Source organism: Myotis brandtii, unplaced genomic scaffold (genome assembly GCF_000412655.1).
Source record: "Myotis brandtii unplaced genomic scaffold, ASM41265v1 scaffold26, whole genome shotgun sequence".
Taxonomy (NCBI): Eukaryota; Metazoa; Chordata; class Mammalia; order Chiroptera; family Vespertilionidae; genus Myotis; species Myotis brandtii.
The window spans coordinates 2,375,718-2,389,692 of record NW_005359880.1 but is presented as its reverse complement, the minus strand read 5'-3'; the positions used below and the strand labels follow the sequence as shown (position 1 = coordinate 2,389,692).

At 38.8% G+C, this 13,975-nt stretch overlaps 1 protein-coding gene across 1 annotated transcript in view; it reads left to right on the top strand.

The window, feature by feature from the left end:
• Nucleotides 1-13,975, top strand: part of LOC102246644 (chromosome unknown open reading frame, human C1orf141) — a 28,303-nt gene that overhangs the window by 6,060 nt on the left and 8,268 nt on the right. Inside the window, exons 3-5 of the mRNA XM_005868060.2 lie at nucleotides 7,969-8,081; nucleotides 11,081-11,148; nucleotides 12,884-13,028. Coding sequence (XP_005868122.1) covers nucleotides 7,969-8,081; nucleotides 11,081-11,148; nucleotides 12,884-13,028 — 326 coding nt within the window. The remainder of the gene's footprint in view (nucleotides 1-7,968; nucleotides 8,082-11,080; nucleotides 11,149-12,883; nucleotides 13,029-13,975) is intronic.

The following is a 13,975-nucleotide window of genomic DNA, read 5'->3' as shown; positions in this document are numbered from 1 at the left end:
ACTTGTATGCATGCATATAAGCATAACCAATAGACTCAAGACACTGGGGGGTAGGGGAGGCCGGGGGAAGGTCAAGGGGAAAAAAAAAAGGAGAAATGTACTACTCTTTGTAATATTTTAAGCAATAAAACAAAATTTAAAAAAAAGAAAGAAACTGGGAGGGAAAGCTTCTGAAATTTGATCGTGCAGACATAAAACTGAGCATAGTTAATAGACAACTGCATAATTTCTATTTTTTTTTCTACATGTGCTTTCCTGTCCCAGGCATTCTATAATAAAAGTTTGCAATAGTCAAAAAAAACAAACACAAAACAATGAAAAAAATATCCTCAGGTGAGGATTAACAAAGAAATATATAAAATAAAATATCTGGGTCTGCCCCCCGCCCCCCCCCCAAAAAAGTGTGGCCTTCCATCAAGCAGCATCCATGTCACTTGGGAACTTGTGTGACGTGCAGAATCTCTGACCCCATCCTAGACAGAAGCTGCAGTCAACAAGATTCTACAAGTGATTCCTATGGACACTGACAGCAGAGAAACACTTCCCTTAGCACAGAGGTTCCCAAACATGGAGGGCTCGCTAAAACACAGATTGCTGGGCCCCACTCCCAGAGTTCTTGATTCAGTAGTTTGGGGCCGGGGCCTGATAATTTGCATGTTTAGTAAGTTTCCAGGTATTACTGACATTGCTGCTCGGGGTACCACCCTTTGAGTCACTGCTCTAGCTAAGGTCCCACTCTAATCGTGCTGCGTAATACCAACATCTGTTTCATTCTTTTCCTTGGCTTACTGGATATCATAGCAACTCTCAACCTGGCTGTGATCACCCAATTGATAAAACGTGCCCAGGTTTATTTGTAGCTGAGCTTTGCTTTCAGAGTAGTCATTTCCAACACATATGTACATGAGTATTACCTGGGGAGCTTTAAGATAATTGGATTCTACTTTAATCGGTTTGGGGTGCGGCCCAGCCATTACTATTTTTAAGATTTCCCAGAGATGATTCTTATATAAAGCTAAGATTGAAAACCGTTAAATTCTTAGGGCTTCTTTGTCAGTTACTCCCAGAGACATTTTTCTATGTTATTATTAGCTTGGGATTTCCTCATCTTTCTTGGATAAATGGGACCTGATAAAGGTGACAGCCTTCATCACCTGGAAATACCTTCCTAGGATCACTTTTCTGATAAGCAGAGTTTTATAATCATTCAAATATATCTCTCAGTCCTTGGCATTTAATTTGGATAGAGTCTTTAATATTTCTCAATAAACACCAAACACACTCTTCTCTGCAACTTTTTATAATTGGACCTTTTACAAAAGAGCCATGCTCTTTTTAACAAAAGTCTCTTTAAAAAACCACCTGTAATGAGGAATTTTAGTAAGAGAGATGAAGTGACTTTTTTCATTACTTAGGCATTCAGTCCTGGATTATCATGTGAGAATGGCAATTTTACCATGTATAAAATAGTAAGAAATAGAGAATCAGTTAGGGGCAAGTAGATAGATTAAGAATATTTTTAAAATATTTTTATTGATTTCAGAGAGGAAGGGAGAAGGAGAGAAAGATAGAAGCATCAATGATGACAGAGAACCATTGATTGGCTGCCGCCTGCACGCCCCCTCCTGGGGATGGAGCCCGCAACCCGGGCATGTGCCCTTTACCGGAATCGAACCCGGGACCCTTCAGTCCCTAAGCCGATGCTCTATTCACTGAGCCAAACCAGCTAGGGCTAGATTAAGAATTTTTTTTAGGGGGAGGTGGGAGCGGATAGGGAGAGGTCAATGGAGGGAAAAGGAGACTTAAATAATACTTTAAACAATAAAGAATTTAAATTTTTTAAAAAAGAATTTTTTTAAAAATCAATGGAAGAATCACTTGACCTTTATAGGTGCTGAAGGAATAAAAACTCACTGAAATGAATAGTCAAGGAGAAATCTCAGGGAGACTCACATGAAGGAGGGAGGTAAGGACAACTAGAAGAGATGACTCCTAATAAGCAGTCTTTATAAGAGGAAGCAGAAGAGAACTTGAGAAAATATGTATCTTGAGGACAAATAATGAGGGGGCAGGGAAAGGGATTTTAAAAAAATCATTTCAGAATCAAAAACTGAGTAGGGAAATTAAAAAATAGAATACAGTTGTACATTGGATTGATAAGATCAAAGAGAGACACAATCTTACAAAAATAAAAAAAAAGAAATGGAAATCAGATTGAAAATATGGGTAGTAAGGTTTCAGGATAGTCAATATCTAAATATATACCTAATACATAAATCAGGAGAGCAAGAAACAGATGGTAAGAAAAATCAAAGAAATATTAGAAAAATATGCCCTTTTTTTTAAAGGCAGACATGAATTTTCAGATCAAAAGGGTTACCAAGTGCTAGACTTATGGAAAAATTAATACCAAAGTCAGGAAAAAAAACATTGGTTAATTACAAAGGCAAGGAAATCAAATGAGTTTCATATGTCTCATCTGCATCTCTAAAGCTGGAAAACAGTGAACCATTTTCAGCTTTTGAACAGAATGGCAATCCTGGAATCCTCTGTTTGGATGAATCATCATGTGTATATGAGAATAGTATTTTTGGACCCGAAAGATTTTAGAATGTCATCTGCCTATGTATTCTTTCTGAGGAACTTACTTGAAGAAGTATTTTATCCAAAATAAAATGAAATATGAATATGAATAATATAAAGATACAAACTAGGTATCTTTATTATACACAGATGTATCTGAAATTGTTTGTGGTGCCAGAACGAACGCTTGGACTTCCATCTCACAGTAGCTGTCTCATGAAAACATAAAACATCCCAAAGGATTGCCAGTGAAGGAGTTCATAGGAGATTTCCAGTTGGGAAGAGACAGCTTTTAGAGCAGCCCCCATGCTTCCATCTGAGCTGTACCCGTCCCTTGGGTTTCTTACCTCCGTGGGCCAGCGCCACTTCAATGATCTATCCCAGGACGTGCAGCAGCCTCCCTTTAATTCCAGCACATGCAATGCAAATGCAAGGTCTTCACCTATATTTCCTTTAACTCAACTATAATAGAGTATAATCTCACAGGGAATTTTTTTAAATGTAAGAAAAAAATGGGGGGGCATTAAAGGGAAATGAATTTTAAAACATACAAACAGTCCAAAATCAATACAACTTACAAAAAATAGATTTATAATTTTATGCTAGCGAATTAACCCACAAAATTTATAATTCCAAGTTTTATTCCTCATATTATATGAAAACCCAGTGCTACAAACACAATTTTTATTTCTAGGCCCTTATCTCTCTCAGTCATTCGTCCTACTGTTGGGAGAAAATTCTTCATAGGTCTCTTGTATTTCTATATATTGTATGAGCAGAGGCACTGGCTGCCTTGGTTTCTGACAATCGTTTCAAGGATGTTTATGTAGCAAACAGCCTTGGAAAATAGAGATAGTACCGTCTTCTGAGCAAGAGCAGGCATGTTACTGTCCATTATAAAAAATTGGGTTCCCTAAGCTAGGGTTCCATTCCTGTGATATAACCCATTGTGTGTGCAGGTGTCATCTGGCACTCTGCTTGTTGCCCTATTGCTATAAATACCAAATGGTCCTCTGCCTCTGATCCAGGAGTCTCATGTCTTCTGCCAGCATAGATAAAACTTTGACAGGCTAACTTGTTAGTTTGTAAGGAGGGTCAAGTCTCAGACCTTTCACAGTCCTTCACACCTACTTCTAAGGAAGAAACCTGAGGATAGAATGACAGAAACTTTGACCCTCCTAGTAAACGGTTTGTTAAAACTTATTGTGCCTCAGTGAGTAATAAAACACCCTCATCCAGGTCCCTGTGCATTTAGAAGGACTGTATATACCCATTTTATCTATTCTACAAGTCTATCTGCTTGTAGGGAGCAGGATTTATAATTTAATTATATCTCAACTAAGTTCACAAAATTAATCCATATAATGTAGTTTAACAAAAGCAAGAAAGCAACATGATAAGAGATTATGTAAACTAGCAAAGAAAGTCATAATCAGTTGAGAACAGAGTTTATCCTCAATCTTATATACCAAATATCTGGCACTTAATTGAATATATTTCCTATAAATCATGTTAAGTATGCATTTATTGAAGGAAAAAGAAAAAGCTGTCATGTACTTCCACCTAACTTTTGGCTTTTCTCCCATAAGCACACTGAATCTTTAAAAGCATTTGGCAAAATTAGTATGTATAACACCTCCCAGAAGAATGTTAATATGACTATAATTTGAGAAATTGAAGACAAAAAGCAAGCCACATAAAGGTACCACATTAGTAATGGGGAAGGGGATATAACTATGGATATAGAAAAAATTAAAATAGTTATAATCAGTACTTTATATAGCTATGCTGCTTTGAAAAATGAATAGGAAATATAAATAAAAAAATAGTCTAAACAAGAAAAAGAAAACATTAGAAATCAATAACTAGAAACTTTTGAGAAAGTAGTCAAAATTTTATGAAAGTACCACCTTAAAGCTGGGTCAGAATGCATTTCTTCAAAATTTTAAAGAATTATTTAAATGGTTTCTCAGCATATAGACAAAGATGAAATAATTCCAATTCTTTTTATAAAGCTGTATTTGATCCTCAAGTCTGACCACAAGAATTATAAACCCTTGATGAATCTCACTTATAAAAACAGATTTTTAAAAAAATCATCATAATAAAGAGCTAATATGCTAATGGTCGGGACGCCATAACGCATAAAGGACCGATCACAGGAGGCTGCCTGTGCGTGCGCTGAGGGGCGTTGCTCCAAAGACAGGGCAGAAGTGGGGAGGCGCCCAGAGAAGGTGGGACCATCCTGTGCCAGGGAGGTCGGGGGTGAGAGCCCGTAGCGCCCCCTTACCAGTTCTTCGCCACCCACCGCTCACACTCAGAGTGCTCCGCCACCCACCTGCTAGAGGAAGGAGCACAGCACAGCAGGCGGGAGGCTTCCACGCTCTCCTCCGGCGCCATGAGAGGGCAGAGCCACCTCATTGCTCTGGAGACAGGGTGGAAGTGGGGAGGCGCCAGGAGAAAGCGGGACCAGCCCAAGGCAACTCTAGGGACTGAGAGCGGGGCTTGAAGCTGCCAGAGAAGGCCAGAGGGGTTGGGGGCTGGGCCAGGCGTGCTGGAGCTCTGCATGGAGAGGTTCAGATGCACGCACTGGGCTCCTAGTCTTACCTAATAATAGAAAAACATGTAAATTGACTGTCCCTCCACTACGCTCACCAGCCAATCAGAAGAGTATGCAAATTAACCCAACAAAGATGGCAGTTAATTTGCATACGTAGGTTCGAAGCGGTGGTGCCCAGCGAAGACGGAAGGCTCTGGGCCGGAGCGAAGGCCTGGGTCTCGGGTGCCGGAGGAAAACCGGTGCCGGCAGCCAGGGGAAGGGAAGGCCTATCGCACGAATCTCTTCATGCTACAGGCCTCTAGTTTATAATAAAATATTAACTTAACTATTTAATTTGCCAATTCTTAACTCAAAAACATATAACATAAAATAGTTTTTTATTTCTTCAATTTCACGGATCATTTTTTGGTTATTAAAAGTCTATCTCAGCGGTTCTCAACCTGTGGGTTGTGACCCCTTTGGCGGTCGAATGACCCTTTCGCAGGGGTCGCCTAAGACCATCCTGCATATCAGATGTTTACATTACAATTCATAACAGTAGCAACATTACAGTTATGAAGTAGCAACGAAAATAATTTTATGGTTGGGTCACAACATGGGCAACTGTATTTAAAGGGCCAGAAGGTTGAGAACCACTGGTCTATCCAGTTTAGTGTTTTGATCCCACATACTACTCAAGGCTTTCCCTTCTCCCATCAAGCCAGAATAATGACTTTGTAAGAGCTGAAATGGAAAAGGGCTATGGCCAGCAATTTTCTTCTTCCTGTCCCCCTACCTATGAGTGAAAGATGGGTGTGATCTTCCTCTAGCACACCTTCTTCTCTTCCACCTTCTAATCTCTTTTTTTCTCTGGTACAGGAACAGTGGTGTGCTAGAGTTAGCTCCTACTAATTTTTTAGAGCTGATTGTTGAATTTTCAGGAATTTTGTTAGATGGTTATTAAACAGTTATTATTAAAAATAAAATTATGTAAACTAAGAATTCAAAGACATACTAAAAACAAAGACATTATTCAAAACTTATCACTTCCTAATTATTTTATTACATTTTACTATTATCTATAGTCTTGAAATTACATGTATTGTATCCATATGATAGAACTATTATGTATTATCATGCTACTACACATTTCTTTCCAGTTTCATATTCAATGATGTCCCATTGGTAGCTTGAAATCAACCTTGGATATTTACATCATAAAAATTGACAAATATTACCAATCAAATTTGTATATATTGTATGTCTAGATTTAAGAAAGTTAAGGAGTAAATGTTAATGATGAAGATTAAACTTAAAAGTATGTCTCTTGCCTGTAGCCATTATATTTTAAATAGCAAAAAATAAAATTGAGGAAATATTCTTCTAGTATTCAAAAACTATTATCTGTCTCAGCAAAGAAGTAACTACAGTGGGGCCTTGACTTACGAGTTTAATTCATTCCGAGACTGAGCTCGTTAACTCAAATTACTCTATCAACTCAATGCAAAAAATCGGCCGAGAGACAGCTGGTATCTCAAAAAACTCGTTAGTTGGGACACTCGTAAGTCAAGGCCCCACTGTATGTCATTGATGAATATATGAAGGTCCAACATATATTTTCATTGTTCACTTTCATATCATTCCTTAATGTAAATAAAAATATCAACCAACATTAGAAAAAAATGTTATTAAATAATTTCCAGCACCCTCCTATATAGGAGTAAGAGGGAAACAACAAAATTTTTTATCTGGCCACTGTTATCATCTTCTCTCTCATTGTTATTTTCTGGAGAACTCTATCATAAAGAACGTAGCTGTTGAAATGAGTGAAAGTGATCAAAAGGTACAAATTTCCAGTTATAAGGTAAATGTCCTAGAGATGTAATATATAGCGTGGTGACTATAGTTAACAAATCTCTAGTGAGATTTGCTGACAGAGTGGAAATGAGGAATGAGAGAAAGAAATCAAAGATGACTAGAGTTTTTGGCCTAAGCCTCTGATTGGATGGAGATGAGGAAGCCAGGATGAGGAACAGATGGGGAAGAAGGTATAAGCAAAATTTTGGTTTAAAATATGTGAAGTTTGAGATGGCTATAATACATCTAAATGCAGAAGTCATGTAGTAGTTGCATATATAAATCTGGAGTTCATACAAGAGTTTAGGGTCTAGTCTGTACATGGGAACATCAGCATAACTGTATAGGTAATATTTAAAGGTGTGGGACTGGGTAATACCAACTACACATGAGTGTCTGAGGTCTGAGGACTGAATCATGGGTTACAAGCATTTAGAGGTCAGAAATATCATGAATTATATACCATTAACTTTCTTACATACTGATCAGGGTTGAGGGGGGTGGGCTGTTGGAGGATGAGGCCCGGAGAGGCAAGTGGCCATGGGCATTTCAGTCATTCTGCCACTCGGTCTATTTGCATATTACCCTTTTATTATATAGAATAAATACTGTGATCTGGTATCTGAACTGATCCAAACTCCATGTTTCATCACATTGACTCATATGGCAATGTCCCCAGTATCTCATTTAACACTTTCCAGCATATTTTTCTAGAAGAGTTAACCAGCTCCTGGACAATAGCTTCCTGAACTGCCCTCAATTTTATGACAACAGCAGTTTCCTGTCTCTTCTTACCTTGAGTGAATATCACTAGTTTTTTCAGCTCCTGCTTATTAGTCCCATTCTTTTACACTTTCTAATGTAATACATTAACACAAAAACATCCAGATCTATATAACTGGGACATCACCACAGTTCTCCAAATTTATTTTTTAGATTAGCCTTATACATTTTGTGATTATTTTAATTACATTAATTTTATTTTCCAGGTATGTCTCTTTCAAAAATGAGCCTGAACCCAGAAAGAGTGATTTTGAGAAGTTAAATTTAAGATTACATGCTGCGCCAACAAATACAAAAAATCAAGAAAACAAGTCAATGGGTAATGCTTTGTGTAATGTATTTATTTCTCCTTTGATATATAAATGCATGTTTTTATTATACACTTTAGTATTTGTATCTTAAAGGTTCTTGATAATTTGATCTCTGTTGAAAGCATTTGCTCAAAAGTTATCTACACTAATAAAAGACAAACATGCAAATTGACCGTACCTTTGCTACGCCTTAAGCCACGCCCACCAGCCGATCAGAGTGACTGTATGCAAATTAATCCAACCAAGATGGCGGCCGGCAGCCACGGAGCTGGAGCAAGCAGGAGGCTTGGTTGCCCCAATGATGAAGGAAGCCAAGCTCCCCCGCCTGCCACAGCGGCTCTGAGCTCCACTCAAAGCAACAAAGTTTCAATTATAGAAGGTAAATAAACCCCAGATACCTGCTTTCAGCGGGCCGTGGCCACGGAGCTGGAACGAGCAGGAAGCCAAGCTTCCCTGCTGCAGCCGGCTCTGAGCTCCACTTAAAGCAACAAAGTTTCAATTATAGAAGGTAAATAAATCCCAGAATAAAAATTTAAAAAAAGGAGAGGCTGGGAGCTTCCATCACCGAAAGGGCTTGGAAAGGCCCTCAGCCCCTCACCCAGACTGGCCAGGCACCCCAGTGGGGACCCCCCAACCCTAAAGGGGGGGTGGCCAGCCTGAAAACAGCCATCAACCCCTCACCCAGGCGGGCCAAACCTCCCTGGGGTGAGGGTCCCCACTGGGGGGGGGGCTTGAACAGTCGGCAAACACCCATCAGCCCCTCACCCCGGCTGGCCAGGCACCCCAGCGGAACCCCCACCCTGATCTGGGACACCCTTCAGAACAACCCAGCCGGCCCCCACCTGTGCACCAGACCTCTATCCTATATAATAAAAGGGTAATATGCAAACTGACCTTAACAGCAGAATGACTGGGAATCACTGGTCACTATGACACACACTGACCACCAGGGGGCAGACGCTCACTGCAGGGGCTGCCCTCTGGTGGTCAGTGCGCTCCCACTGGGGCACTCTGCTCAGCCACAAGCCAGGCTGAAGGCTGCCAGTACAGTGGTGGTGGAGGGAGCCTCTCCCGCCTCCTCAGCAGCACTAAGGATGTCTGATTGCCAGCTTAGGCCCAATCCCCCAGGGAGCAGGCCTATATGACAGTTGGACATCCCCTGAGGGTTCCTGGACTGCGAGAGGGCACAGGCCTGGCTGAGGAACCCCCCCCCCCGCCCCGAGTGCACAAATTTTTGTGCACTGGGCCTCTAGTGGGTTATAACTGCAGTGTGAAAATTTTTAGTGAGCTATAAAGAAGAATTTCCTAAGAGAAAGAGATGTTAAATATCTGAATGGGTAATTTATATAATTAAGAAGATATTTTTATGTTTATTTTTCTAGAAAAAAATTCCGAATTTCTTTTCAGTTCATCATAATGGCCTTTACCATTCATATTTCTACTGACATTTCTGCACATGGTTATTTATGTATTATCTAAGAAAATGGAAGCTTTCTCTGTACCTCTCCTCTTTCTTAGCTCTCACCAGAATTGCTTTTAAAATCCCTTTATGGGCTTACTGACTTTTTCTAGCATGCACATCAAAATTCTTTCAGCTTCTACCCACTTCCAAAGCCACTTGCATATTTTTACGTATTTGTTACAGCAGCATCCCACTTCTCGGTACCAATTTCTCTCTGAGTTCAGGCTGCTATAACAACCTGTTATAGTGTGGGTGGCTTAAACAACAAATATTTATTTCTCCCAGTTCTGGAGGCTGGAAGTCTGAGATTGGGGTGCTAGTATGGTCAGGTTCTGGGGAAGGTACTCTCCCTGGTTTGCAGACAGCCACCTTTCTTTCTCTTAGGCATTAATCCCATCATGGGGGCCCCACCCTCATTACCTCATCTAAACCTAATTACCTCCCAAAGGCTCACTTCCAAATATCACATTGAGGATCAGAGCTTCAACATATAAATTTTGGGTGGCACAAAAACATTCAGTACAAAGCAGCTACCCTATCTAAATTATACCTCCATGTATATTATCACTCACCAACATATGTTTATTTCTTTCACAGCATATATCAATTTATAATTATAATTTATAATTATAATTTTTACTTTTTTGTAATTATTCACTTCTTTGTCTCTTGTTTATTTTCTGTATTACTCACTAAAATGTATGCATCATTGGGCAGGAATTACCATTCTAGAGTCTAGTACCAGTGCCTGGCATATTGTAGGTGCTCAACAAATAACCATTGATTGAATGAATACCACACACTGTATTTGTTTGTTACATCTATTTTTTTGTCTCATTTAAGTCTCACAGCATCCATATTAAAATAAAGACTATCATTTCCACTTAACAGGTGAGGACTCAGAGGGATTAAATAACTTTCCTAAGGCTACATAACTCATATACAAGAAAAGTAGGTTTTGGTCCCAGGTTATCTAAATGCAAAGTCTGTATGCTTTACCCTACATTATGCCTAGTTCAAGACAGTCCATTAAATGATAATCCACATTAATAAAACTCACAATTTGAAATGGGGTTATCGTATTATAGTAATTAATCAAAAGTTATATTCTGTTGTCCAGCTGGTGTGGCTCAGTGGTTGAGTCTCAACTTATGAACCAAGAGGTCACAGTTCGATTCCCAGTCAGGGCACGTGCCCGGGTTGCAGACTCAATCCCCAGTAGAGGCATGCAGGAGGCAGATGATCAACGATTCTCTCTCATCATTAATGTTTCTATTTCTCTCTCCCTCTACTTTACTCTCCAAAATCAATAAAAATATATTTTAAAAAAAGTTATATTCTGTTAATAGAAATTCACTTCTAAAGCACATTATTCTAGAATATATTTAGCTCTAAAAATGTGAAAGCAATTCTATGTAAGCAAACAAGATTATCAAACTACATTTCTAAAAATTTTACTATATGTAGAGAAAATAGTTTATTGAGTTAAATTAAAAGTAGTCTAATAGTGTAGAAATATCATTTATGTTTGTATTTGTTTCTTAGAACTACCAGAAGAAAATCGAAAATCAAGATATGATAGATATTTTCTTTTTCTTAAGGATACAGATGAGGTAGGTTTAATTTGTATGCTTATAATTACTTAATAGCAATTCAAATTAACCCAAATAATTTTGTATATATTTCTACCAGTCCCAAATTCAAATGGGTTTTAGGATTCAAAAGCCTAACATTTTATGTCTGATATTATGGAAAGCTTTATATTTGGAGATAATAGAGGAAATAATATATTATTTGTTGGATAATCAGTACAATAGAAGTTATTTATTAAATATGATAAGGACTAGCAGTTCCCATAAAGTTGGTTAAGACAGGGCATCATAATTTATACATGCATAACTTAAATATTTAATTTTAAATATGAAAATATATATGTATTTGTTAATCTTTTGATGTGTGCCAAGACCATTTTTGAGCATGCGATGGTTATTTAGATTATATAATTAAAATAATAACTACTATAACAGGTTTTCTTCTCAAGTCAATTTTCTTAATTTTTCTTTATGTTAAAGTTTCTCTGTTTGACTTTCATATCTGTAGTCTATTTCTCTCACAACTCTCCTTAACTATTCAAACTTGTCTTTTATACTCAATAAATAATAAATGTCCCCTGTTCTAAACATGCTGTTTTCTTGACCTTCTTATAAATACTCTGGGCTTCTTCTGAAATATCCTCATCTTCAAATCCTAGTAGTAAGTTCTTCCTCATTGATGAAATATTTTTTGTCTGTTTTAGCCCTCACTGATATTCCTCTTTTCTAAACTCCTCCTCATTTATTGATTAGTTTGGTTCTTAGTGATATTACTCTACTACATTATTTACTAATGTTTCATGTATGCTAATCACATCTATCCAATAAGAATGTGGAGCTCATGCTGGCCAGTGTGGCTCAGTCTGCTGGGCCATACATGAAAAGGTAGCGGGTTCAATTCCAGTTGGGGCACATATCCAGGTTTTGGGTTCAATTCCTGGTCAGGGTGCATTCCGGAGGCAACTGATCAATGTTTCTCTCTCTCTTTCTCCCTCCCTCTCTATAAAAATCTATTTTAAATTAAAAAAAAAAAAAAGGAATGTGAGGTCCTGGTGGCCTAGATTTTTATCATATGCTTATTTTTATCATATATTATCCAGAACTACATATATTCTGTGCCTAGTGTGAAAAACAATTGTGGGTGCTAAACACATATTTGGTTTGTTGATGAAGATTCATAAATTATACAGTTTATATTTACATATGCACATGTATGTTTTGGATATCTAGCTATGTGTATTTAAGTAAAAACATATGGAGCCAATCTGAGACTGTAATTTAGGAAAATCCAGATAATTTGTTCCAGTTTCTCCCCCTTTACTCAGGGCTATTTTGCTGTATTGACTCTATGTATAAGAAAGTAAAGCCTCTGTTTAAATTGAGAAGGCTATTTGTTTCTCAGTATTTGAACTTTAGACTTTCCCTAGACTTGGCTAAATAAGTTTTATATGGATTTAAAGGCTAGGTTTTAAAGACAGAGAAAGTAAAAATTAGTAAAAGTGTGAGCATGGGTAAGTTTTTAAATTTCTGTACATTGGTTTCCTTACCTATAAATGGCAATAACACCCATCTCATGGGGTTTTTTTTTTTTTTGAGAATTAAATAAACATATTTTAAAGTATTTAAAGAACTAGACAACTATTAGTTATCATAATTAGATATTCCAAAGGTGAATAAGCAAGTATAAATTATCAATATACACATGGAAAGAAACTATTTCTAAAACAGTTTTCCTTTTTTGTTTTTTGAATTTTAGGTAGACTATGCTAAGCCCTTACAGTATCTATTTTCACCGCATAAACAAGAATATAAAAGAACATTGGGTTCTACAATCTCTTCTCCTATGCCCAGCATTCAATCTAATGCTTATAAGAAGGAAAAAGTTGCTGCTTTATTTGAAGGTATACACATTGTGTGTTTATGTTGAAATAACTGAAAATTAACTGCACCTAACTTTTAGGCATAACCACCCTTGTCAGTGTGGCTCAGTTGGTCTCACTATCTCCCAACCTTTTTCTATAAAATAATCAATGACTGTGTCCTTGGGTGAGGATTTTCTTTTTAATTTAAAAAATTAAGAAAATCTGCCTAACCACTGTGGCTCAGTGGTTGAGCATTGACCTATGAACCAGGAGGTCATGGTTGATTCCTGGTCAGGGTTGTGAACTCAATCCCCAGTAGGGGGCATGCAGGAGGCAACCAACCAATGATTCTCTCCCATCACTGATGTCTCTATCCCTCTCCCCCTTTCCCTTCCTCTCTCTGAAATCAATTATATATATTAGAGGCCCAGTGCACGAAATTTGTGCACTTGGGGGTGGGGGTTGTCCCTCAGCCTGGCCTGCACCCTCTCACAGTCTGGGAGCCCCACAAATGATCGCCCCAAAGAGGTAGGCCCTGCCGCCAGCCAGGTAGCCTGGGCCTCCCTCTTTGTGGCAAGCGTGGAGCCCCCTGATTGATGGACCGCCCCACTGGCCAAGACCTGGGCCTCCCTCTGCAGGGCAATCATCGAGCAATGGCCAGGTCCCCGACCAATCACATCGTACCCGCCTTGGCTGGCCTAGCGCCAGTGAGTGTCATAGCGTGGTCATCTATGGTTGTTCTGCTATTCAGCCATTTGGTCATTTTGCATATTTCCCTTTTATTATTATAGACTAGAGGCCCAGTGCACAAAAATTGTCCACTCGGGGGCGTCCCTCAGCCCGGCCTGTGCCCTCTTACAGTCTAGGACCCCTCGGGGGATGTCCATCTGCTGGCTTAGGCCCGCTCCCTGAGGGATTGGGCCTAAGCTGGCAGTCAGACATCCCTCTGGCAGCCCGGGAGCCCTCGGGGGATGTCCACTTGCCAG